Source organism: Zingiber officinale, chromosome 6B (assembly GCF_018446385.1).
Source record: "Zingiber officinale cultivar Zhangliang chromosome 6B, Zo_v1.1, whole genome shotgun sequence".
Taxonomy (NCBI): domain Eukaryota; kingdom Viridiplantae; phylum Streptophyta; class Magnoliopsida; order Zingiberales; family Zingiberaceae; genus Zingiber; species Zingiber officinale.
The window spans coordinates 103239787-103266027 of NC_055996.1; the positions used below are offsets into that span (position 1 = coordinate 103239787).

At 35.8% G+C, this 26241-nt stretch overlaps 2 protein-coding genes and 1 long non-coding RNA gene across 3 annotated transcripts; 2 read left to right on the forward strand and 1 right to left on the reverse strand.

The window, feature by feature from the left end:
• Positions 1-209: 209 nt before the first annotated feature.
• LOC121988576 (organelle RRM domain-containing protein 2, mitochondrial-like) lies at positions 210-2055 on the forward strand. Its single transcript, XM_042542071.1, has 3 exons — positions 210-449; positions 1512-1580; positions 1648-2055. Exons 1-3 carry the CDS (start codon positions 221-223, stop codon positions 1881-1883), a joined length of 534 nt encoding a protein of 177 aa, XP_042398005.1. The 5' UTR covers positions 210-220; the 3' UTR covers positions 1884-2055.
• A 211-nt stretch (positions 2056-2266) lies between these two features.
• Positions 2267-5173, forward strand: LOC121988577 (actin-depolymerizing factor 7-like). The gene is made up of 3 exons (XM_042542072.1): positions 2267-2434; positions 4340-4605; positions 4698-5173. The coding sequence occupies exons 1-3, from the start codon at positions 2432-2434 to the stop codon at positions 4846-4848; spliced, it is 420 nt and encodes a 139-aa protein (XP_042398006.1). The 5' UTR covers positions 2267-2431; the 3' UTR covers positions 4849-5173.
• A 10696-nt stretch (positions 5174-15869) lies between these two features.
• On the reverse strand, positions 15870-20366 carry LOC121988579. The gene is made up of 3 exons (XR_006114049.1): positions 19943-20366; positions 19766-19837; positions 15870-17327 (listed from the first exon to the last, which is right to left on the reverse strand). It is a non-coding gene; the product is annotated as an uncharacterized LOC121988579 (long non-coding RNA).
• Between the last annotated feature and the right edge of the window lie 5875 nt (positions 20367-26241).

Here is a 26241-nt window from a genome sequence, read left to right on the forward strand (position 1 = left end):
TTAACAATAAATAGTATGAAAGTTCGTTGAGTAACTCAAAATCTCCCAACGATAAATAAAATATTCTTTTTCATAGTGATAAAAGATAATTTATTCATCTTCGATGCCTCTTTTAATATAGATCAATACAGAAGAGATAAAATATGACAGTTGAATAAGGCATGCAAAATATTCTTTTTCACATTTTAGTTTTAAGTGGCTCTAATTTAGGGTTTTAGCAATGGACTTCTCCACACGGATGGCTCTCACTTCCTCGTTTGCCCTCCGCCGTCTACTTGGGCCTGCTACTTCCTCCTCACTGCCTCTGCGGAAGAGCTTGTCGCCCCTCGCCCCCTACCGTTCTTCTTCGTCATCATCCTCTTCCTCTCCCACTCCGTCCATCTTTCCCTTCGATGATGACACCCACGCCAACCTTCCTCCCCTCACCACGCCTAAGCTGTTTGTCAGCGGTCAGTTCTCCTCTCACCATCCCTTTTTGTTGAAATGCTTCGAATTCTTATGTTCGTATCTAGCATGTTTCATATCGAGTGGATATTTCTTCAATTTGATTCTGTACAGGTTTCTCATCTTGTTGCTTATTGATGATGATCAATTGAATGCCCATTATATATTATTAATTGTAGGCCTCGAAGTTGCTTGCTTTAACTAGGATTAGCCGAATCTGATTCATCATATATGGACTAACCTGTGTCATGACGTTTTTGAAATCAGCTCACAGAATGCCTTAATAGGTTAATAGCCCAACTGAATTTAGTGGTTCTTTCTTAAAGAAAAAAAAACACATGGAATTTTTTTAAAAAAATCAAAAGGAAAAATCTTCTGTCAGCTTCAAATGTGTAGTTAAGTAAGCATACTATTTTCACAATACCTTTATTTTGTTCTTTTTTTCTTGTGTATCATATAACTGTGAAGGATGTTATGCTATCAGAAGTAAGTGTTGCCATTTAGAAACCTGCTAGCAATTGTTGAGTTGGTTAAGTTTCAAATGACTTCTGTTCATCAAAGTATAGGTATTTGCCTGTTTAAGGAAACTATCTTCATAATACCTTTATTTTATTCCTTTTCTCTTGTTTATCTTAGAACTGTGAAGGATGTTATGTCTTTAGAACTAAGTGTTGCCATCTAGAAACTCGTTAACAATTGTTGAGTTGGTTAAGTTACAAAATAACTTCCGTTCATCAAAGTACAGGTGTTTGTCTATTATAGTGGTCTAAGCACAGTCCTTGCTCAAACATCCACCTGAATGTTAAACAAATTGCTATATCGTTTGCCTCCTCAGTATGCATAGCACGAGTGATCATTTTTTTTTCCAGCCATTTCCACACACTTCATTTTAGCATATGGATGTTCAAGATGTTGAACTCATGCGTTAAAGACCTGAAATTGTTTGTTTTAGCGATGAGCAAGTTCCATTAAGTCAGGCAGATAATGCCTTTATGGAAATTAGAAAGTTGAATTGCCATCCAGATTCTACATTAGCTTGCAGTGTTTAATCATGAATACTGTTACAGGACTTTCAAGGTTAACCACTGATGACAAGCTTAGAGAAGCATTCTCTCCATTTGGACAGCTGCTTGAAGGTATTACATCATATTTTTTTTTAATCTCAGGATGAATTTACCATTTGATGGACCTCCATATTTGCAGCGAAAGTCATCACTGATAGAATCTCAAGAAGGTCCAAGGGGTTCGGTTTTGTTAAATATGCAACCATAGAAGAGGCCGAGAAGGCACGATATGGAATGAACGCCAAGGTTCTTGACGGATGGGCTATCTTTGTCGATCCTGGAAAACCAAAACAGCCAAGATCACCAAATGCTCCACAACCTCAAACTTCTGAAGACGGCATCAAGACTAACAAAACTATTGGTTGGTGTGGTTGATCATTTATACACTACATGCACCCTACTTTGTAATTGGACTTGATGTATTATGGCTGGTGTGTTGAAATTGTAATAAATTAAAATATATCGAGACATTAAGATTTTCGTTGATGCGAGGTTCGTGTATTGCAACACTTTTTTTTATATAGACATAATTTCTTTTATTTTATAATCTATTGACACATATGTATATATTTTGTATTATATACGCGCGTGAGTCTCCGGTCTCAGCGTGAAAATTAAGCAGGTTCCGCATTAGGTGTAACGTCGCTGACTGACGGTTGACGGCTGACGGCGCTTGGCAGATACGTACGTGGCTTATTCCGACTGGTCGTACTTAACGGCCTTTAAACGGAAAGTTAGCTGAAAATGTAAGCACCACCACCTCCGCTCCCCCTTCGCCTCCACACTGCTTTCCCCTCTTTTATGATCTCCCTCTCGTCGCTGATCTCCGATCTCGATTCCGCTTCGTGTCGGTCACTAGAACTTCCCCGACCGATCCTCGTCTCTTCATCAACGCCTCTGACGCCGCCAACGCTGCCGGCAACATGGTACGACACTCATTTTCCTACCAGATTCACTCCTTTATCTGCGTCTTTTCTCCTGATCAATCGGGTTTCTGTCTTCCATCGTAATCTTAGTTGTTGGTTTTCTTTAATTTGTGTTGTGGAATCCAATTTGGAGGATCTGCTGCTGCGTGTCAGTTCATTTGGCTAGGGTTTGGATCTGAAACAAACTACGAGTTGATGGTTGGGGTGATCTCTGATCGTCTGTATTTGCATTTATATTGTTGTTCTGTTGGTAGGAGTTGCAGTCCCTTGCCTCTCTCCTCGCGGTAGTTTGAGTTAATTAGATTGGTAACGTGGAATCCCGTTTCATTTCGCCCGTGTTACTCTGGCGGTTTGCTGGTTGGATCCTGATCTCTGATTGTCGGCATTGGCCTGTAGATCGTTGCCTCTCTGTGGAATTGTATTGTTGATCCCTCACAACTCTCTCCGCAGTAGCTTGGGTCGATTAGATTGCTTACGCAGAATGTCATTTAGAGGATCAATTACGTGGGTTCATTTGGCTAGATTTTGGATCCCAAGCATGCTTTGTTACTCTGATATTTTATGGTTGGGCAGTGATCTCTGATCTGCGGCACTTGCAGATCATTGCTATTCTATTTTTGGAGTTGATGTGTTTCTGAAGTAGCTTGGATTGATTAGATTGTTAACATGGAATCTAGTATGGTGAATTAGCTCGTATTGGAGTTCATTTGGCTCAAGGCTAGGGTTTGGATATGAAGCATGTCATGATGCTCTGTTGTTTGGATGGTTGGGGTCTGATGGCTGGCACTTGCTTGTAGATTTGTTCTGTTTGTGAAATTGTAGTGAGATCCCTTGCCACTATCTCTGCAGCAGCTTGTGTTGATTATGTTGTTAACATGGAGGCCCATTTGGAGTTTCTGCTAGTGTGAATGACCCATTTGGCTAGGGTTTGGATAGAAATATGTGATACTCTGAAGATTTGATGGTTGGGGTCTGATCTCTGTTTGTCTTGCGTGTTTATGGTTGTTGTATTTGTGTTAGTGTAGTGTTGTTTCCTCGCCGATCATCTGAAGTAGCTTTGGTTGATTTGATTGTTAACATGGAATCCAGTTTGGCAGATCAACTAGAACATTAGTTCATTTGATTAGGGTTTGAATCCAAAGCATGTCATACTCCTCTGACGACTTTATGGTTCAGTCCGATCTCTTATGGCCAGTACTTCCTTGTAGATTGTTCTTCTGTTTGTGGAATTGTTGTGTTTATCCATTTCCACTCCATACTGTAGCCTGGGGTCATATATTGTTGACATGGAATCCCATTTGGAGGATCAGCTAGTGCATAAGTTCATTTGGCTAGGGTTTGGATCTGGAGCATGTCGCAATTTGATGGTTGGCGCCTGATCTCTCATCATTGGTACTTGCATATAGATTGTTGTTCTGCTGGTGGATTTTTCAAATAGAGGCAATCCCATATCAGTCTCTCTTCAGTTACTTAGGTTGATTAAAATGCCAAAGTTTCTGATCTTTTGTATTGCTTATACATCTTTGGATCAAAAAAGTTAAGCTTATAGAAGTGTAAGTCATAAATCGGCTCGAATTTGTTGTGAAAGGGATGTATGGTCTATCCTTGTATATTAGCGCTTATTTATTGATAAGGATTTTTGAAAAATCTTTTCATCACATAATTTCTATCATGGGTCATGAGATCTCCTTGATGTAATGTATAACATTGTAGGAGATAGTGAACTAGAATTTAATGATAGTACTTTGTGTTTAGGTGCTTAATAGCCCTTTGGCTAATGCCTAGATACTAAACTGAGCTGACCTGTGTATGGGATTCAATCAGCCTCCATCCAAGGACGATGATTGCTTCTGACTAGTGCACACAAGATTTGCAATTATGATTTGTTGCATTGTTATATGGCAGGCCAATGCAGCATCAGGTATGGCGGTGAATGACGACTGCAAGCTGAAGTTTTTGGAATTGAAGGCAAAACGCACGTACCGCTTCATTATCTACAAGATTGATGAGAAGCAGAAGCAAATCCTTGTTGAGAAGCTTGGTGAACCCAACCTGACATATGACGATTTCACTGCCAGCATCCCTTCAAATGAATGCAGATATGCAATATATGATTTCGACTTTGTGACTGAAGAGAACTGTCAGAAGAGCAAGATCTTCTTTATTGCATGGTAAACTTATTTTCTTTCCTGTTGACGTTTTTCTAGACCTATTTTTAACTAAGCATTGAATTTCCCCTTGTTCATCCTTGATTTCTGTGAAGGACCCCTGACACATCGAGGGTGAGAAGCAAGATGCTTTATGCGAGCTCAAAAGAGAGGTTCAAGAGAGAGCTTGATGGCATCCAGGTGGAATTGCAAGCTACTGATCCCACTGAAATGGGTCTTGATGTCATAAGAGGTCGTGCAAATTGAGTATGTGGCTTGCGCCTCTTGTTTGTGCCGTGGACTTGATCTATTATTGGTTTGCCTTTGATGGAATCTTCATAATTCCAAAGTGAAGGTTAGTTGTTCCCTAGATAGCATTTGGGCTTGTGGTTGGGATTCCTTAATAGTAACTTTTTTGAAATATCCTCCATTTTAACTCTCCAGTCATGTATTTTGTATTCGGTACTTCTGGCATTAGCATTATGTTTTTGTTTCTAAAAGCTAACGGTATGCAACAATTTGTGCTGTAGCTTGGCGCGTGAAATATGTAGATGCTTTGATTAGTGACATTATTATTGAAACTTTACCTAAATTCTGCCTTTGGATGGATGAGTTTGAAGCTCTGGCCATATTGATTTTGTTTTTTTATTTCATCTCACTCATAACTTCTTGAAGTTATCCAAAAGTCTGTATGTTTCCTTACCACTGTTTTAAAAGGCCAACTGGATCAGATGGTTGAACCAGTTGAATAGGGAATCGAAGACCAATACAGAAATTTCAGAAACTGCAATTTACTTGATCATTAACGTATGTTTTATAGCTTTTTGAACATGCATGTATGTGCCACATGAAGATTGCTCTTACCTCATTCCGAGCAGTGGCGTTTAGTTAATGTCTTGTGGATCGGATATTCTATTGTGTCAACACACTAGTTTGGATTACATGCTCGATTTCATTTTAGCTGCTTCGTGGTATATATTTCATTGGCATTTCTTAATCTCAGTGATTTGTGTGCATTTGATAAATGATTCCTGTAGATAAACTGCTAAATTTGCAGTTAATTCCAATGAGATGAGCTGCTATGTTTGCAGCTGATGCAATGAGGTGTGTTTGTGAGTTTTGCATCATTGTCCTTACAAGATGTTTGTGTTTGTGTTTGTGAGTTCTAATATTCATCATAGTAAAACCATGTTTATCTTGAGTATGTGGATTTTATTATTTTTACTTAGCTCTGTGATAAGTAGTTATTCTTCCACGGAGTTCTACCTAAGAACGGTGTATGTATAATATAATATCATGAACATGCATAAGTTAATATAAGGTCTCTTTTTTATTAAAAAAAAATAAATATATCAAATATTAAAATGATAATAACATATATTATATTTGATTTTAGTCAAAGGCTGAGAAAGGTATATTTTCTTAAGGTATTTATAAATTTTTTTTATTTTGGTATTGTCAATCTTATTAAAGAAAATCATAATATATTTTTTATATAAGAATTAATTGAAAATTATTAATAAGTCTTAAAATTATTTTTAATATGAAAAGAAAAAAAATATTAACATAATCTAATTTTAATTTTAAAATTTATTAAAATTTATATTCTTATAAAAGTATTAATTATTAATAATTTTTTCCTTTTTAAAAATATAATATAATTTGTTCCGTTATAATATCTCTGTATCAATTAATATCTGTCTTTATCATATTCATGCGTACTTGGTAACCCTACCAAATTAGTACGTTGGATTAAATTAAATTGATAAATATAAAAAGGTTATTGGTTTAGGTAAACGTAAGATACTAATGGCATGTTTACATGAGAGAGAGGAAATTAAGAATTGAGAACTTTCTACATTTACTTCATTAAATTTTTGAGAGGAAAAGGAACATAATCTATCAGTTGATTTTGAAGCAAAATAATGATCACCGTCAAATCGGACAGAAAATAAAGGATGAAAAATCAAATGACACATGTACCCTCTCTTCCTCACAAAATTATACACTTTATGTGACTCTTCATTTCTCTTCCCCCAACTTGTTTTCTCCGTCCGAGGAGGCAGTGTTTTGCGTCACACATCTGCGGCCATTGATCTTTCCTCGGCAGCATTTCTGTTGTTCCTCAGCAACTTATAGTAACATCTTGTCTTTCCTCGGCAACGTCTTCTGTCTTTCCTCGGCAGCGTGTGACTACATCCTCTGTTGTTCTACGACAAAGTTCTGCGATACAACAATCTGATCTCATGCTTCTACCTTCTTAACTTTTTGTTTGATTTCTTACCAAATTCATCAATCTGGACAATGAATGTCAGTTCTTTATTCTTTTTAATGCCACATTCATCATTCTTCATCATGTTTGGCAACGAATGCTTTTTGAGTTATTTTGAAGCAAGCATGCACATATTGTCAGTTTAACGAAATTGCAAACACTAAATATTCCTTTATAACACATAAGTTTCCTTCAATTAATCCAATCTTCGTATAAGGTGTCATAATTCTGTCAAGAAAGTTTTTTTAAATTTTTATAAGGTGTCTTAATTTTTATTTTACAATAATTTAGAATTTTAAACATTTTTTTTGCAACAATCTATATTATTATTATTATTATTATTACTCTTTGTACATGTTTAATAAGATGGAGTGGGATAATGACGAAGAAGATGATTAAAATATTAATGATTATTATGACGAAAATGATGGTAGTTCATATCAGAGTTTAGATGATGAATTTTTTATAAATAGGAATTGTATAGTTGGTTTTTGGATGATATTGAAGGAGATGAGAAAATATGTAGATTGGGGTTTGATGGAGAGTAATGAGCAAAAAGATGAGCAAAAAGATAATGTTCGACGTGTTTTATTGCACAATCTTATGACTTCTAGCGACCCATGTCATAGCATTATTAGGGTAAATTTGGATGATTTTAGACGTTTGTGTGAAATATTAAAGCGCAACAATAGGATAAAAGGCAATAGGAATTCAAGTGTTGAAGAAAAGGTTGCTAAATTTTTATATTTGCTTGGTCATGATGTCAAAAATCGAGAATTGAGTTTTTTCTTTCGTCATAGTACAAGGACTACTAGTAATTACTTTCATGAAGTCTAGTCATTATCGACTGTCATGCTGATTTATAAAGCAACCAGATGAATATGAAATTCCTCCACGTATAGAGTAGCAACAAATTCTATCCTTACTTTAAGGTATTTTTTTAATCATTTTGAACTTCATAAGTTTTGTAATATACTTTGTAGCCACATAAGTTTTGTAATATACTTTGTAGCCACATATGTCGATTGTCTCTTAATTACAGGATTGTATTGGTGCATTAGATGGAACTCATATACGTGTTAAGATATCTGATGTAGATACACCTCAATATAGAGGAAGAAAGGATTGACCAACTATCAATGTGTTGGCTGGATGCTCCTTTGATTTGAAGTTTATATATGTCCTAGCCGGATGAGAAGGAACTGCATATGATTCTCTAATCATAAAAAATGCCCTTTCCAGACGTGATAAATTGATAATTCCTCATGGTATCTAGTTTATAATTAATGTTCATTAGTGGACAATATTTGAAGTAAATATGGCTAACTTATATCTTTGATTTGGTGGTAGATAAATATTATTTAGTTGACTCTGGGTTTATGTTGAAGAAGGACTGCATTACCCCTTATCGAGGAATTCGTTATCACTTGAAAGAATATTCGAGATGTGGCCCTACAAATGCAAAAGAGCTATTCAATTTTCGACTGCATCTCTTCGTGGTACAATCGAGAGAGCTTTTGGGATTTTAAAGAAGAGATTTCCAATTATTTCTAATGGAACAGAACCTCATTATGAAGTTGACATTCATACAGACATTATCTTAGCGTGTTGTATTTTTCATAATTTTTTAATGGGGGTGGATCTAGATGAGAGATTAATTAATTCAGTGGATCGTGAATTGAATGCAACTTCTAACGATGAAGTGAGTCACAATGAAAGATAGAACGATGACTTAGGCAAGGAAGCATGATTAGAGATAACATAACTGTTGATATCCTAAAGTAATTTTGATGTGACCAAACAAGTTAAGTTAGCTCATATTGTATTTAACCTTGTGCCTAAGTGTGCAGGAACTTAGGAGCATAAGAAGTCGAGCAAAAGACGCAGCTAGTGAGAAGGACAGCACGGGAGAGAACTGACGGGCTCAGTGCGTCTAAGGGACGAGGTGCTGCGGAAGATTACGCAGGCAGACGAGAAAGAGGCGCGCGGCGTTTCCGAGGGATGAGAAGCCGGAGCGGAAGGTTGCTCGAGAAAGCCGGAAGTTAGGTTTGACTGAGCCCTATTCCGAATGGTCTAAATCACCCAAGCGAGCAGAGCCGGAGCGGAAGACTCAGATTGAGGCAAGCAGCACCGGAGCAGAGGGTTCAGATAAAAAAAAGTCAACCATGTTGACTTTTAGGGTCCGGACGCCCGGAACCTCATTTTTATCCACTTCGACGTGGATGTTGACCGTTGCGTTAGGGATAGAATTCTATCCCACTCTAGGCGCCTGGAACGCTTCTAGGTGTCCCAACCAAGACTATAAATACAGTCTTGGTCTAGAAGCTAAACAACAAGAATTACTGAGCAACACTTGTACACGCTTTCCTCTTTATTTAGCTTCTTCATTTTTGTGCGTAAATTGTTGTAAAGAGGTTTCTCTGCCTGAAGGAGAAAGTAGTGTGATTTATTTTCTTGGATTAACAACCTCCCCGGTTGTAACCAAGTAAAAAATCCGAGCCTCGTTTTTTTTCTGTTCATTTAATTATTTTATGCAAGTGTTCTTTTAAGTCCGAGAAGGGTTCATCTTTTTTAATTGTGCAGGGCTATTCAACCCCCCTTCTAGCCGGCCAACGGTCTTAACAAGTGATATCAGAACTAGGACGCTTCAAGAGGACTAACCGCCGATCGAAACACCGAATGAATGGTCGGACCGATCATATACCCACCGAAGTTCGAGGGGGAGTTTGCTAGCTAGAAAAAGAGAATGCAAGTATTCTTTAAACCCGACTTTGAATTACCTGTAATAATGAAATTCGGTTTTGTAGCACCTGAGGGGAAGAAAGAATACCAGTGAACGAAGGAGCAAGCCAACTATGTAACAAACGACAAAGCAGAGTTCCATCTGCTGAGCGTCCTTTTGTCACAAGAAGTCAACCGGATCGACACCTACAACTCAACAAAGGAGCTTTGGGAGAAGTTCCTTGAGCTACACGAAGGGATGTCCGAAGCCAAGCTCGCGAGACGGGACTTACTTCGCAACCAGCTCACCAACCTACGATTTGAAGAAGATGAAAAGATTGCACACCTTCACTCAAGGATTAAGGAGCACATCACCGGACTTTCGAATCTCGGAGAAAAGGTAAGCAACCGAGATTCGCTAAGGTACGCTCTTAATGCATTCCCTAGAAATACAAAATGGGCATCACTAGTAGATGTCTGCTATATCTCTAAGGACTTAGAATATATTATCTTAGAAGAATTATTTTTAACTTTTGAAGTGCATGAATCGAAATGTACAGGTACGAAGGACCCGAAACACAATATTGGCTTCAAGGCAACGAGAGACGAACATTAGTCAGAATCCTCTCTCGACGACGATGAAATGGTAATGATGGTAAGGCATTTTAAAAAGTTATTTAAATCAAGAAAAACTAACCATTTGCAGGGTAGAAAGAAAAGGACAATCAGATGCTACCACTGCAATGAAGAAGGGCACGTTAAGGACAACTGCCGTAAGTTAAGAAACAAGAATAAGGATAAAGGAAAGAAGTTTGTCCAAACGAACAAATACAAGACTTTAAAGGCGACGTGGGACGAAACGTCGTCCGAATTAGAGGTTGAGGCTTTTTCCGAACTTACATTAATGGCAAGTCATCAAGAAGATAAACACGAAGCAAGCTCATCCGAAATGAGCATCGAGAGCATCGATGAAGGGGGAGCTATATCAGAAGAAGGCAGCAGTTCAGGGGAAGCTACGGATAACGAGATCGACAAGGTAAGTTAAGTACAATTTCTACCTCCCGATAAATTATTTAAATTTGTGAAATTATTAACAAAAAATTTTTGCAAACTTGAAAAAGAAATTAAGAAATTAAAGTTAATTCTAGCAAAATCTTGTCCATTAGAAGATCTTGACAGAATAAAGCTAGAAAATGACAATTTACGGCTAGAAATAAATAACTTGAGAAATAATACATGCACATATAGTACAAGTGTTAGAAAATATAACTTGAATTGATATTTTAAATATCATAAAGGACAAATTAGAAACATTTCAAAGAAATATGTCCCTAAGAAATTCCTAATTAACCCAGTTAGAAGGTACTTTACTGGGTTCCAAAGTCTTATCTTAATTAAAAATTTAATTAAACTTAGGGCTTTCAGAGAATACATTAGACGTTTACTTTCCTTATGAGGCTTTGTCTAGAAAGTGGTTGTTGCTCTAATAACCAAGAAAGTCTAGTGCCTCGCCATAACCTGGAAGCCAAATATTAAAATAAAATATTTAATTAACTAACTGATAGAGCATTAAAATTGAAATTAGATAATACTTTAAATAGTTACTCAAATTTTTTTTTTACTTGAAAAATTCTCAAATTTGTCTCTGCAAATTTGTTTAACTTAGAAAAATATCTCATTTTTTTAATCTATTTAACTTAAAGCTTTAAAGTTATTTTATAAACTTTACTTTATCAAAATTTATTTTATACGTTGCAAAAAAAATTATCTTTAAACTTAGAAATTTTTTCTGCATGAAATTTTCTTACTTAGAAATTTTTTCGCAGCACTTAAAGTTTCTAAAATTATTTTAAAAAAATTTTGATATTAAAATAATTTTCAAAATTTTTAAAACTTATTTAAAAATCAGACTTGCCCTTAGATTTTTCTTGATACCCCATTTTTTATGTGATCAAAGGGGTAGAAGAAGAAGATTAAGTCTAGGGGGAGGTAGATTGGTAGATTAAAAATTGTTTTTTAATTATCTTTAATTATCTTTATATTTATGTTAGTTTACCCTAACTTAACTTGGGTTGCTCACATCAAAAAGGGGAAGATTGTTAGTACCCCAAGGTAGTTTTGATATGATCAAACAAGTTAAGTTAGGTCCTGTTGTGTTTAAACTTGTGTTTAAGTGTGCAGGAGCTTAGGAGCATAGGAAGTCGAGCAAAAGATGTAGCTAGCGAGAAGGACGGCACGGGAGAGAGCCGACGGGCTCGGTGCGTCTGAGGGACGAGGTGCTGCGAAAAAGTATGCGGATGAACAAGAAGGAGGCGCGTGGCGTTTCCAAGGGATGAGTAGCCGGAGCGGAAGGTTGCTCGAGAAGGCCGGAAGTTGGGTTCAGGTGAGCCCTATTCCGGATGACCGAAATTACCCAAGCGAACGAAGCTTGAGTGGAAGACCCGGACTGAGGCGAGCAACACCGAAGTAGAGGGCTCGAACCAAAAAAAGTCAACCCTATTGACTTTTAGGGTCCGGGCGCCCGAAACCTCATTTTTATCCACTTCGATGTGGATGTTGACCGTTGCATTAGGGATAGAATTCTATCCCACTCCAGGTGCTTGGAACGCTTCCAGGCGCCCCGACCAAGACTATAAATACAGTCTTGGTCCAGAAGTTAAACAACAAGAATTACTAAGCAACACTTGTACATGCTTTCCTCTTTATTTAGCTTCTTCATTATTGTGCGTAAATTGCTGTAAATTAAAGAGATTTCTTCGCCTGAAGGAGAAAGTAGTGCGATTCATTTCCTTGGATTAACAATCTCTCCAGTTGTAATCAAGTAAAAACTCTGAGCCTCATTTTTTTTCCATTCATTTAATTGTTTTATGCAAGTGTTCTTTTAAGTCCGAGAAGGGTTCACCTCTTTTAATTGTGTAGGACTATTCAACCCCCTTCTAGCCGGTCAACGGTCCTAACAATAACTAATGCTATGTGGTTAGATTACAATATTAACTAAAGAAGGGTTATTTTGATTTATTAGAAAATTATCAAAAGAATCGTGATGTCATGGATGGACTATGTTTTTTGAAGGGTTATTTTGTTTTGAACAATGTAATGGATTGAATATGTTTTTTGTTAAATCTTAATGTTAAATGTTCATCTATTGGATTTTAATTTTTTTTTTATACATGTAATTTGCTTGTCAGTCCAATATTATTGTGCTTGAATGTTTACAATTATGAATAAGATTTGATTTTTTTTTCATGTTCATGTGTGCATTTGATGTAGGTGTTAATTAAGAATGGATACACCAATTGAACAAGTCAAGAGAGATGTGATTAAGTGGACTGAAGAGATGGATAGGATTTTTATAGATGCTATGTTAGAACAACAAGTTAATGGTAATCGAATAGGTGGCACTTTCACATCTACTGCGTACAAAGATATAGTTGTCATTTGTAGTAAAAAGGTTGAAATCCCATTAACAAAGGATAATTTGAAAACCAAAATTAAAACATTGAAAAGTCATTTCAATTCATGTTATGATTTATTTAATAATGCAAGCGGAGTTCAATGACATGCTGAAAGTAGTAGATTTGAGGCTGAGGAGACGGTTTGGAAGCAACTTATTGATGTAAGTATTAATTATAAATATTAATTCATATTTAGTCAACCACTGTATTTCTACTTATGTTTAAAATTGTCTAGATTAATTCATCAATCAATTATTTCCATTTATTTTCTTCTAAATATTTTGGTCAAACTAGATCACTATTGACAATGTTGATACATTATCTATGTCACTTTTGATACATCACTTTTGATAAGTTAATTTTGCTGGTAGATGACAAAAATATGTATAACATGCATATAAAAAGTATTATATGTGATATTGTAATGAGAAAAATCAAATTTTAAGAGGTGATGTAGTTAATTGAATGCAGTCCAGTTTTGGAGGAATACTACAAACTTCAATTTCTGTCAAGTTCTTTAGCAGCATGATAGCCAAAGCCAGAACTCCACGTGTAGTTTCTAACTTTTTGCAAGCTGAAACTAGCAAATAAAATTTGACGAGATGTTTTTTGTCAGCATGATAGTCAAATCCAGACTAAAAAATCTCTTATTTTTTTCCCTCCTCTGTTACACTAATTCACCTGCCTACTTGATTGATTTGCTTCACTTGGACCAACAGTAAATGTAGTTACTATTGTATTTCTAATTATGTTTAAATTGTCTAGACATTAATCCATCAATCAAGAAGTGGGGATATACCCCTGCACCTCATTCTGAGAAGTTGTTAGAGTTGTTTGCTCAGGATAGAGCAAATGGTCAAAGAGCTTCTACTACTACAAAAAGAAATGTTGAAATTATTTTAGAGGAAGAACAAAGAGATCTTGGATTAGATGATGAACATGAGAATTTCGAAGTGATCCATGATAGTCCATAATTTGACGATCGATCAAGGAAGAGAAAGCTAGCATCTATTGATTCATATGGCAGTAAGAAAAATTCAGTCATCGACATTAATGTCAAGGAAGTTGTTGTCGCAATTGATCGTTCAACTTTAGTGATTGAAAATAGGTCATTTCGCCAACAAAATGTGAATGAGAAACTCTATAAAGCTATAGTTTGTGATGGTGTTCCAGATAAAAATATACTTGTTGCATATCTATTTTTAGGAGACAATAAGGAGAAGATGATGCTTTTCATGGTATGTCCACCGGAGAAGAGATTGAAATTTCTAGAGATGAAATTCTCTTTTTCATTTTGATCGGCTATGTCAACATGATAGCCACTATTTTGCAAAGCTCTAAAATATTAAGTATAAAAAAGTGAGCTACTTATTTTGATATCAGGAAGTACAAACTTTGTAGTTTAATATTTTAGTTAGCAATAATTTTATCATACTTGTAAATTATTTTTAAGTAATATTTGTGATTGACAATTTCTGATTTATATTTTGGTTGACAACTATTTAATAGTGATTGTAAATTATTTTTAAATAAAATTTATTGTCGATACTTTATGTAGTTTAATATTTTAGTTGGCGATAATTTTATCGTATTTGTACTTTAATATTTTAGTCAATAATAATATTTTTTGAGGCTTCAAAATACTATTGAACTGTAATAAATATTATTTTTAAAAATAATATTGATAATTTTAAATTGTAGATTTTATTTTGATTAATAAAAATTTTTAATTATCAAGATAAAATAAATATTAATTTAAAATTATATGTTACACCCAATATGAAGAATGTTTTAAGTCTTCTATAGCCCTTATGTTGAGAAGGATAGGATAATTGGTCAATAAATAATGAATCTTTTTTCGGGACCCCGTATAGCGAAAATTTCATGTACCGAGCTGTCTTTTTTTTATTTATCTAAGTAAATAGTTTAAGAAATTGATTTTATCCACTTTCCTCAATCAAAGTAAACAAACATAGTAGATTATGGATTCCTTTCCCTCTCCTTGCCTTCAAGTTTGTTTCATCCACCCCACCAGGTAAACAGAGCATAAAAGAATTGTGTAATTTGAGAAATCTAAAAAGCCTTTCACTTCATAATAATAATTTAATTGGAGAGCTTTCAATTGAACTTTGGAGAATCCCAAATTTGACAACTATATTTATCAATGACACCAACTTCTCTGAACAACTGCCTATGGAGATGTGTGGGTTTAAAAGTTTGGCTAACATTGTCATCTATAACAATCAATTCACCGTGCTTGGGAATCAGCAATAGTTTTATGGAACTTGATTTTAGAAATAATACTTTTGTTGGCAGTATCCCTCCCTATATCTGTTTTAGAAATCAGTTGATATTTTTTATATTGAAAAATAATAAGGTTAATGGGACAATACCTCCAGGAGTTGGGAACTATTCGAGTTTGCATAGATTGATTCTTAGTAACAACAATTTCAGTGGTTCAATTCCACAATTTTTTGTGAAATTAAATTTGTTCTATATTAATTTAAATTCAACAAACTAAATGGACAGATTCCTTACTCTGTAGGTAATATTGTGAATGTTACTAAGATAAAATTTTCAATGAAGAAGCTTGATGAACCGATCCCATGACAAATAAGAAGCCTAGCCAACCTTCTACGTTTAAATATGTCCTACAATAATTTATAGGGTCCATTGTTTTTTAAATTATTAGAATGTCGCAAGTTATTTGTGTTGGACTTGGAATTCAACTCTTTAAATGGAACAATACAGCAAGCCTTGGAAACTTATCTACTCTCTCATTTGATACTTTAAATGGAACAATACAGCAAGCCTTGGAAACTTATCTACTCTCTCTCATTTGATACTGCAAGAGAATCAATTTGGCTTGCAAACTTATCTACTCTCTCATTTGATACTGCAAGAGAATCAATTTAGAGGAGAAATTCTGAATTTCCTATCCAAGTTAAATCAACTGATTCAATTGCAGTTTAGAGGAAACAAATTGTGATATAGCATCCCGCCATCATTGGGCTCATTGCAAAACTTGAATACAGCCTTAAACTTCAGTGATAATGGACTAGTAGAACTTTCATTTGAGTTGAATAATTTGAATATGCTACAGAGCTTGGATATTTCTTAGAACAATCTAACAAGAAGTTTGATGCCCTTGGCTGATCTCAGTTCATTAACGTTTATCAATGCTTCGTACAATGACTTTAGTGGTTCATTGCTAAGAGGTTTGCTTAAGTTTGTAGAATCAATGCCAAGTTCATTTATAGGAAATCCTTGACTCTGCATCTCTTGTTAAACAGGAGACTCTACATTAATAGTTTACAAGACATCCCTTGACTTAAAAAAATATATGCTGTAAAAAAGATTACTTTTCCAAGTCAGAAACGATCATATCCAAGCTTGATAAGAGAAATCCAAACTATTGGGAAAATCAGACATAGAAATTTAATAAAATTGAATAAATTATGGTTTTAATGTAAATATGGACTTTTATTGGATCAATATATGACAAATGACAGCCTTCACGATGTTCTTCATGAGATTAAGCCTGCACCAGTCTTGTAGTGGAAGGTGAGATACAAGATAATTTTTGACATTGCCCAAGGACTAGATTATCTTCACAACGACTACAGCCCTGCGATCATACACCGTGACATAAAGCCGAAAAACATAAAGGTACAAGATAACTTTTGACATTGCCCAAGGACTAGATTATTTTCACAACGGTTACAACATTGCCCAAGGGTGTGGATGATTGCAAGACTATAGCCGTTCTGAAGAGAACCTAGCCCTTGAACAATGTCAAAAGTTATCTTGTACCTTTATGTTTTTCGACTTTATGTCACGGTGTATGATCGCAGGGCTGTAGCCGTTGTGAAGATAATCTAGCCCTTGGACAATGCCAAAAGCTATCTTGTACCTCACCTTCCATCCAAGACTGGTGCAGATTTAATCTCATGAAGAACATCATGGAGACTGTCATTTGCCATATACTGATCCAATAAAAGTTCATATTTACATTCAAATCATAATTTATTCAGTTTCATTAAATTTCTATGCTTGATTTTCCCAATAGTTTGGATTTCTCTTATCAAGCTCGGATATGATCATTTCTGACTTGGAAAACCAATCTTTTTTACAACATATATTTTCCTTGTGTCAAGAGATACCTTGTAAACTATCCTATGAGCTCCTCTACCAATTTCATGTCTCTGATCGAAATTCTCAGTGGCTTCAATTACTTTCTTTAGTAAGAAAGAGGAATCTTCATAAGAGGATGGGCATCATCTCTCTTTCTTTTACACCTGAGAAAGAAAAATTTAGCATGAATTAGAGCACGGGGCAAAATAGAAGCAACAACTATGATTACAATCACGATCTTAGATAAATCTTTGGAATTTTTATTTGTCATGTTGTATTGTTCTAATATGGTGATGTTTGAGCATGTAGAATCTCCTGTCTCACAACAGATGCAGAGTCAAGGATTTCCTATAAATGAACTTGGCATTGATTCTACGAACTTAAGCAAACCTCTCGGCAATGAACCGCTAAAGTCATTTTATGAAGCATTGATGAATGTTAATGAACTGAGATCAGCCAAGGGCGTCAAACTTCCATTTAGATTGTTCAAAGAAATATCTAAGCTCTGTAGCATATTCAAATTACTCAACACAATTGGAAGTTGTACCATTAGTCCATTATCACTGAAGTTTAAGGCTCTATTCATGTTTTGCGATGAACCCAATGATGGCGGAATGCTACCTCCAAATTTGTTTCCTCCAAACTACAACTCAATCAATTGATTTAACATGGATAGGAAATCCAGAATTCCTCCACTAAATTGATTCTGTTGCAGTATCAATTGAGAGAAACTAAATAAGTTTGCAAGGCTTGCCGGTATTGTTCCATTGAAAGAGTTGAATCTCAAGTGCAACACAAATAACTTGCAATATTCTAATAATTTAAAAGGCAATGGACCGTATAAATTATTATTGGACAGATTTAAATGTTGAAGGTTGGCTAGTTTTTCTATTTGTTGTGGTATTGACCCATCAAGCTTGTTCACTGAAAATTTTATCTCAGTAAGATTCACAATGTTACCTACAGAGTGAGGACTCGGTCCATTTAATTTTTTGAAACTTAAATCAATATACAACAAATTTAATGTCAACAAATTCTAAAATTGAACCACTGAAATTGTTATCACTAAGAATCAACATTTGCAAACTCGAACAATTCCCAACACTCGGAGGTATTGTCCCATTAAGATTATTATTTTTCAATACAAAAAATATCAATTGATTTCTAAAGTAGATATAGAGAGGGATGCTGCTGACAAGAGCATTATTTCTAAAATCGAGTTCCATGAAACTATTGTTGATTCGCAAGCATTAAGGAATGACCCCGGTGAATTGATTGTTATAGATGACAATGTTAGCCAAACTTTTTAACCCACACATCTCCATAGGCAGTTGTCCAGAGAAGTTGGTGTCGTTGATAAATATAGTTGTCAAATTTGGGATTCTCCAAATTTCAATTGAAAGCTCTCCAATCAAATTATTACTCTGAAGTGAAAAGCTTTTTAGATTTCTCAAATTACCCAATTCTCTTAGAACCATCGCTTCTAGTTGATTCTTAGACAAGTGTAACGAAATCAAGTACTAGCATTGACCTATCTCGAAGGGAAACGACTCTGACAAAGAGTTATTGTATAGTATCAAGCTTTGTCAATAAGCCAAGTGTTGATGGTATTCTCCCCGACAAGTGATTGTCATAGGCAGAAAATATTTATAAATTAGTGCAATTACCCAAGCCAATGGAAGTTCACCATCAAATCGGTTGGAAGTCAAAATTAATCTTTCCAACTTACATGTTGTTTTGAGCTAAAAGGGATGTTCCCCACTAGATCATTTTGACTCGTATCAATTGCTATGAAATCATTTGTAGTCCTAGGAATAAGTCATGTCAAGTAGTTCGTATATAATAAGAGCTTGTCTAACTCATTGCATAGACAACTTGTCTAAGAACTGAGTCATTGAGGTTGTTGTCATTAAGATAAATAGTTCCAAAAACAGTCTGACACAAAAGAATAGGTATATTGTCACTCAGAGAATTATTGAAAAATGACGAGAATGACAACTTCTTGAGATTATGAAGGGTCACTAGTATCTCGCCTGAAAGAAAATTTATTGAGAGATTCAAGTATTCAAGAATGGTGCACTTGCCTAATTCGGAGAGAATAAGTCCAGAAAGTTCATTAATACTATGATCTATTTTCTCAGACTACTTAGCGACTCAAATTCATTGTCCAGCAAACTAGAAATTCAAGAATCAAGAAGCTCAAATGAAATCACAAATTAGGCTGTTGGAAATTAAAGGGCCAATAGAATCTCACATTCAGAGTTCAAGACGTTGCTTAGTTGAAAGACAGACAAGAACAACAACGCGAGAGGTTGAAGAATTAAATTCATTATCATGTTCACGGGTTCCTAATGGAAACAAACAAGCTAAGTCAGACTCTCTTATGTATCCCATGTTTGCTTCCTACTCAAGCTTAGAACTAACTACACGTAATAATAATTTCCAACATTTTCCGTATTAGAAATTGAAAAACGAGTAAGCAAAACCAAGTAAATACTAGAGAAGAAGATACTGTCCGATATAGCAGAATCATAAAAGCACACACAATTAACATACTGGGGGTAAAATAACAAAGCAAGAGTTTTGAGGAAGAGAGGATTACCACTGCTTCAACGTACGTTGCTCTCGTTCGTTTACCCGTCGGCCCCTGTGCGCAGGAGTTTCAGAAAAGTTCCTGTACAAGAGAAACACTCCTCGATCGGTCAGTGTTGGTAAATGGAAGACTAAAATGTCTATTATCAAGTGGAGACGCGAGAAGAAATAGATAGGAAAGATGTACCTGTACTCTAAATTTCTCTCTCGATCTCGTCTTCTTCTTCTTCTTCTTCTCCCTAGTCTTCTTCTTCTTCTCCCTAGTCGGGAGGCGAACCCTTCGAGTGCCCGCAACCCTCTCAGCTCAGCTCAGCTCAGCTCCCCTTGCAGGGATCCCCACTCCCTCCTCGGCTCTGCTCTCGGTAGTTGCTTTCTTTGAGCAACAGGCCAGTGGTAGCTGAGTTTAACTTGACTCTTGTGGTGATTGACGGTGGCGGCAGCAGGGGAGAGGACGACGATAAACCCGGCCCGAGCTGTGGTACGCCTGCGCGGGACTTGTTATATTTGTGCCTCCAGTGGGGAGCCTCATCATCTTCTACTTCCCGATTTGGAAAGCCTTCGGACGCAAGTTTCGGCCTTGCGACAACTTCTGTGGAAAGCCTCGTCATGACTTCAGTGGCAAGTCTGCACGGGACAGCGTGTATCTCTACCTCTACCTCCAGTGGGCCATTAAACACATGGGACGACTTCAGTGCATTTTCCTAAAGATTTTTCTGAACATACAAAGCTATGTTAGCATCAACCATTATCACATAGCTTTACTATCCCAAGATTGATGCCACCACCCTAGGAAAATCCATGTCTAACGCGGGGATAGTCTCCTCGGGGCGGTGTGAGCATAACCTCCTCATATCTTGGTCATTTGTATTAATGGTTAGTAGTCATCCGTGATTTAACTCCTCCGTATTGGTCTAAGGACAGATTGAGGGGGGCGCTGGGGGTGAACGAATTACCTTTTGCCACATGTTTAACGCGGGGATAGCGTATTGTCATCATGAAGTCTGAAGTTCGAATCTCGATAAAATCGAGATAAATACCTTCTTTATGTGCTAGTCATTATTCCAAAGACTAGTAGTCGTCCGTGATTTACTTCCTCCGTATTAGTCCTGGGACGAATTGACGGAGGCGCTGGGAACGAATGTATTCACCTTTTACAACTATGTCTAACACGGGGAAAAATTAAGTCCGGTTTCCTTTCACATCCTTTGAACTGCCAAGGTCGTTTCCATGCTCAGCCAAAAAAGTATACTTAGATGTCTTTAGGGGAATCCGCAACTCAGCTGCGAGCTGAAATAGGATGGAAAAATAATCACGACTAGCACTCCAGATCTCTGGAAACAATAAGGAACCTAATGGAGATAGAGATTTTGAAGACGGGAGTGGGAGAAGCTTGTACCGCAATAATGTTCCTGCAGGCACCCAACTCTACCATGTGACAGCCTCTCATTGAGTAGGGTCATCCGAGAGTAAATGCGTCGCAGCTCAAGAGGTCTCTGACACAGCCACAGTGAAAAGGTAGGGGGTGCTTACCACTATAAATTTAATGTCCATGTTACACATTAAAATAATGTTTTGTTATAAAATTATTTTCATATTATTTTAGTATAAATTTATTACAATCTAAATAACTACGACAATTTATCAAAAAAAATACATTTTTTTTAATATATTTTTTATTTTACCCTTATGATAATTTGATCTTTTTTTCACTATATTTCTCTCTCTCTTCAATCTCTTCTCTTTTTTTTTTATGGGCCGAACATATAAATAACATTAGTCAATTTTTTAACAACATTTTAATGCATTTGAAGTAGCAACAATAAATAATGAATAGCATATTTGAATTCCTTGTAATTTTAGAAATCCACTGGAACTAAAATGAGTGTAATCAGAGCTCTCTAGGTCCATCAGTGGGTTTTGACCGAAACCCACTGATCGACCTAGAGAGCTCCAATTGAACCCATTTCAGTTCCTATGAATTTCTGATATTACAAGGAGTTCAAATTTGGTGTTCATTATTTATTTTAGCTTTTCATAAATGTTAACATGTTAAATCAAAGAATCGGCAAAAACACTACGTTGGGCCTGATATCATTCCATATCAGACCCAACGTAAGATTTTTTTGTCGATTTTTTGATTTTGCATGTTAACATCTTTGAAAGGACGAAATAAATAATGGACACCATATTTGAACTCCTTGCAACATCAGAAATCTATATGAACTGAAATGGGTTCAATCGGAGCTCTCTAGGTCCATCAGTGGGTTTTGACCGAAACCCACTAATGAATCTAGGGAGCTCCATTGCATCCATTTCAGTTCCTATGGATTTCTGATGTTGCAAGGAGTTCAAATATGGTATTCATTATTCATTTCGACTTTTTATAGATGTTAACATATAAAAATAAAAAATCAACAAAAAACTCCACGTTGGGCCTGATATAAACTCATATCAGGCCCAACGTGGGCCTGATATGGAATCATATCAGGCCCAACGTGGACCTGATATGATTCCATATCAGGCCCAATTGTTTGAGATATGGGAGAAAAAGTACTTGCTCGCTACGCATAATGCATCATCATGTGCCAGGAATTGTTTGATTCAAATACAGATAGTAGTGGAATGCAGCAGAGACAGAAGGAAAAACAATATTGTGCCTCTGTTCGCAACTACACATTTAAATCTTTAGCTAATGCTTTATCCTTCTGCATTCAGAGTACAAAAATTCAGCCCGGCCTTTTTGACAATTAAGACCTGAGAAAAATGATGCTCTTATTTACAGAGGAAGCAACACAAAGATGAAATTATTGTCTAGAACTGCAGTGATCCATTTCCGGTGGTCAATTACTTAGCCAGCAATATTAACAAAACGATCATATCCTTGTTTAAGGGCATGACGCTGCGGCACTTCAATTCTCTAAACGATTTTAGAATCATATCATTTTGGAAGCAATATTAACTAAATTATCGTGGTGTTGATGAAAATTGGGCCTGATATGGAATCATATCAGGTCCACGTTGGGCTTGATATGATTCCATATCATGCCCACTTTGGGCCTTATATGAGTTCATATCAAGCCCAACGTGGAATTTTTTGCTGATTTTTTATTTTTGCATGTTAACATCTATAAAAAGTTGAAATAAATAATGAACATCATATTTGAACTCCTTGCAACATCAGAAATCCATAAGAACTGAAATGGATGCAATCGGAGCTCCCTAGGTCCATAAGTGGGTTTCGGTCAAAACCCACTGATGGACCTAAAGAGCTCCGATTGAACTCATTTCAGTTCCTATAGATTTCTGATGTTGCAAGGAGTTCAAATATGGTGTGCATTATTTATTTCGGCCTTTCAAAGATGTTAACATGCAAAATCAAAGAATCGACAAAAAAACCTCACGTTGGGTCTGATATCATTCCATATCAGGCCCAACGTAGTGTTTTTGCCGATTCTTTGATTAAGCATGTTAACATCTATGAAAAGCCAAAATAAATAATGAACACCAAATTTGAACTCCTTGCAACATCAGAAATTCATAGGAATTGAAATGGGTTCAATCGGAGCTCTCTAGGTCCATCAGTGGGTTTTGACCGAAACCCACTGATCGACCTAGAGAGTTTCGATTACACTCATTTTAGTTCCAGTGGATTTTTAAAATTGCAAGGAGTTCTAATATGTTATTCATTATTTATTTTTGCTTCTTCAAATGCATTAAAATGTTGCTAAAAATTGACTAATGTTATTTATATATTCTGCGCATAAAAAAAAAAAAGAGGAGAGAGAGAGAAATATAGTGAAGAAAAGAAAACGATAGAAAAGGTCAAATTGTCAGAAGGGTAAAATAGAAAATGCATTTTAAAAAATACATTCTTTGGTAAATACCAAAGTAACGTATGTCTTTTGATAAATTTAACTATCTATGTGTGTCCTTTGGTAAATTGCCGAAATAACTGACGTTCAAAATAGTATTATTGCGATAGAATTGTATTGTAAATTTGTAAACCGAGATGCCCGGCCCGAACCGGATTTAAGCCCAATCCAAATTGATTAGGGTTCGTGAGTGTGGATTTCACCCCTTGCGATTTTAACTAGCTAGGTCCGGAAGTGGCTGTCAAGTTTTTGAGCCCAATCCGGCCCATTAACTAACTAGTTGGACTCGTGGTCCAGATAACTGGATTTTAGATAAAAAAAAAAAAACTGTCAAGAATAGTTGAAAGGGACTGAAAAGAGAGTCAAATTCAACAGTTCGACGATGAAATCACAAGTTTGAGAGCCACATTTCAAGAAATCATGTATTCATGTTATAGGAAAGAAAGGCCGTGAAGTCTATAGCACCTAAAATAGATAGTTGTCGTAAATTCCCCTCTTTTACAAACTAATGGGCACATTTCAAGAAATTGAGCGCCCTTGAGCAAAATAATGGGCACCTTATCTGCTCGATCGTACTGCGACAGGCGCAAAATTGAGAGGTGTTAAATAGCCGTTAAAATAATGGGCATCAGGCGCTGCCTTTCGTGCCTTTAGGCCATTAATTAAACATCAAGACAATTTTCACTTACTCAACAAATCGATACTTTGTACAAGGTTGAGGTAGATGAGCCTCCAAAAAATAAGGTGATGAAAATCCAGATGTAGAGGTACCGATAACTTCGTGATTTTACATATCGTAGAAACTTTCTACTCATGATCTGTCTATCTATATTTGTACTGTTGCAATATTCCTTACATGAAGAAGAAGAAAACTAAGAAAATAGTTGAAAGATATTGGGATTGGGATCTCACTAATGAAACCCAACCTATTTGGATGAGCGTTACCTGAGATATGAAATTATCCAATATACTCTGTAGCTGTTCTTTGTTTAGTAATAAATATTCCATTTCCGCAGCAAAGAAATCGTAAAGATGTGACTTTTGATGAATATGTTGATCGGTTAGCTTCTCTGCACTTCACAACTGGGGTATTTGTTCTGCCACCCACCAGAATTTTAGTTAATCGTGAAGATTTTTAATTTATTAGAAAGAATTTCAGATTGAAAAGAAAAAAAGTTTCTAAATTGAGTTCCTATAGAGTTTATGAAAAGGTTCACATTGTTTCATCTTTCGGGCAATTTTGTGAGTGTTAAATTGTTGTGTTCTAAACTGCTTCTTTAAGTTCTACTCCAAAATTACTATCTGGCTTGTTGTATTGGTGATCCATAAGCTTAGTTTTTGTGACCTTGTACTGTAGAAGTTGATTATTACAGGTTTTCAAACCTGGGATAGGTTTGTTCCTGGTTTTAGATGGCAATTGATTATTGTGAGGATCTTTTAGTGTTCTTAGGATATAATTGTACTAGCGGCCATGCTTGTTTTTTACTCAAAGAACCTTTTTCTTTTTCTGAATATGTCAAACTTGAAGAATTTGAAGTTTCCTGCCTATATTTTATGGATGTTTTGGTTGTGGTTTTCTTCCTTTTTTCAGGGCGGAGTAGAATTTCAGTCCATTCTTTTTATGCCCTCTTTCAAGAAGGATGAAATTATTAACTCTATATATGTTAAGTGCATCTTCATATCTGATGACTTTGATGGGGAATTGGTATGGATTGGCTTCCTGAACATGTTGACTTGTTTCATTGAAACCATACTGACACTCTAATGTTTTTTATCAGTTCCCAAATATTTCAGCTTTGTGAAAGTTGTTGTTGATTCAAATGACCTTCCCTTGAATGTGTCGCGTGAGATCCTTAGCTTCAAGAGAGTCGCATTGAAAGTGTTTCTGCAAATTATAAATTTCATAAGAAATGTATTAATCCATATATATGCACGTCCATTGCTAATTTCTTAGTCGTTCTCTAGTTGTGTATCATGAAAAAAAGATTAGTTCGAAAAACCTTTGATATGATATATAATTGCCATCTCTCAGAGTGAAAACAAAGAACTAAGTCTTTTTTTTTAAAAATAGCAGCAAAAGCAAATCTGGTGTTCTTGAAAATAATATTTTTTTTTCCAATTCTTCTCATATTCTGACCGATCAAAATCTTTTGTAATGAGGATGGCAACTTTTGCTTGCAAGTAACTTGGGCATTCATAATTAAAGATTTGAATGTACGTAAATCTTCTATTTTTATTTGCATGTTTTAGCGAATACATTGAATTCGTTCTTACCGATTTCTTTGATCTGGTTGGTTGCTTCTTGATCTTTTAGCTCGAATACATTCGCTCCTGCAAATGTGCAACATGAAACATCAAGCCACACCCTTCTTCACCACAAATACACACAAACTGAAATTGTTCAACCATTAGAAGCCACTGGCAAGAAATAAGTCTTAATTTGCATAATTTTATTAGTTACTTTCTCTCTCTTTCTGTTTTGGCCTGCATTCGTCCCTAATATTAGGCAACTGTAGGATCAAAGTCGAGGCTTAGTCGCAGTTTGCATGTAGGACAATTTTAGTTCTGTTTTGAACAGTTCAGTTTTGTGTTGTTGAGCTTAGTAAATTTGTAA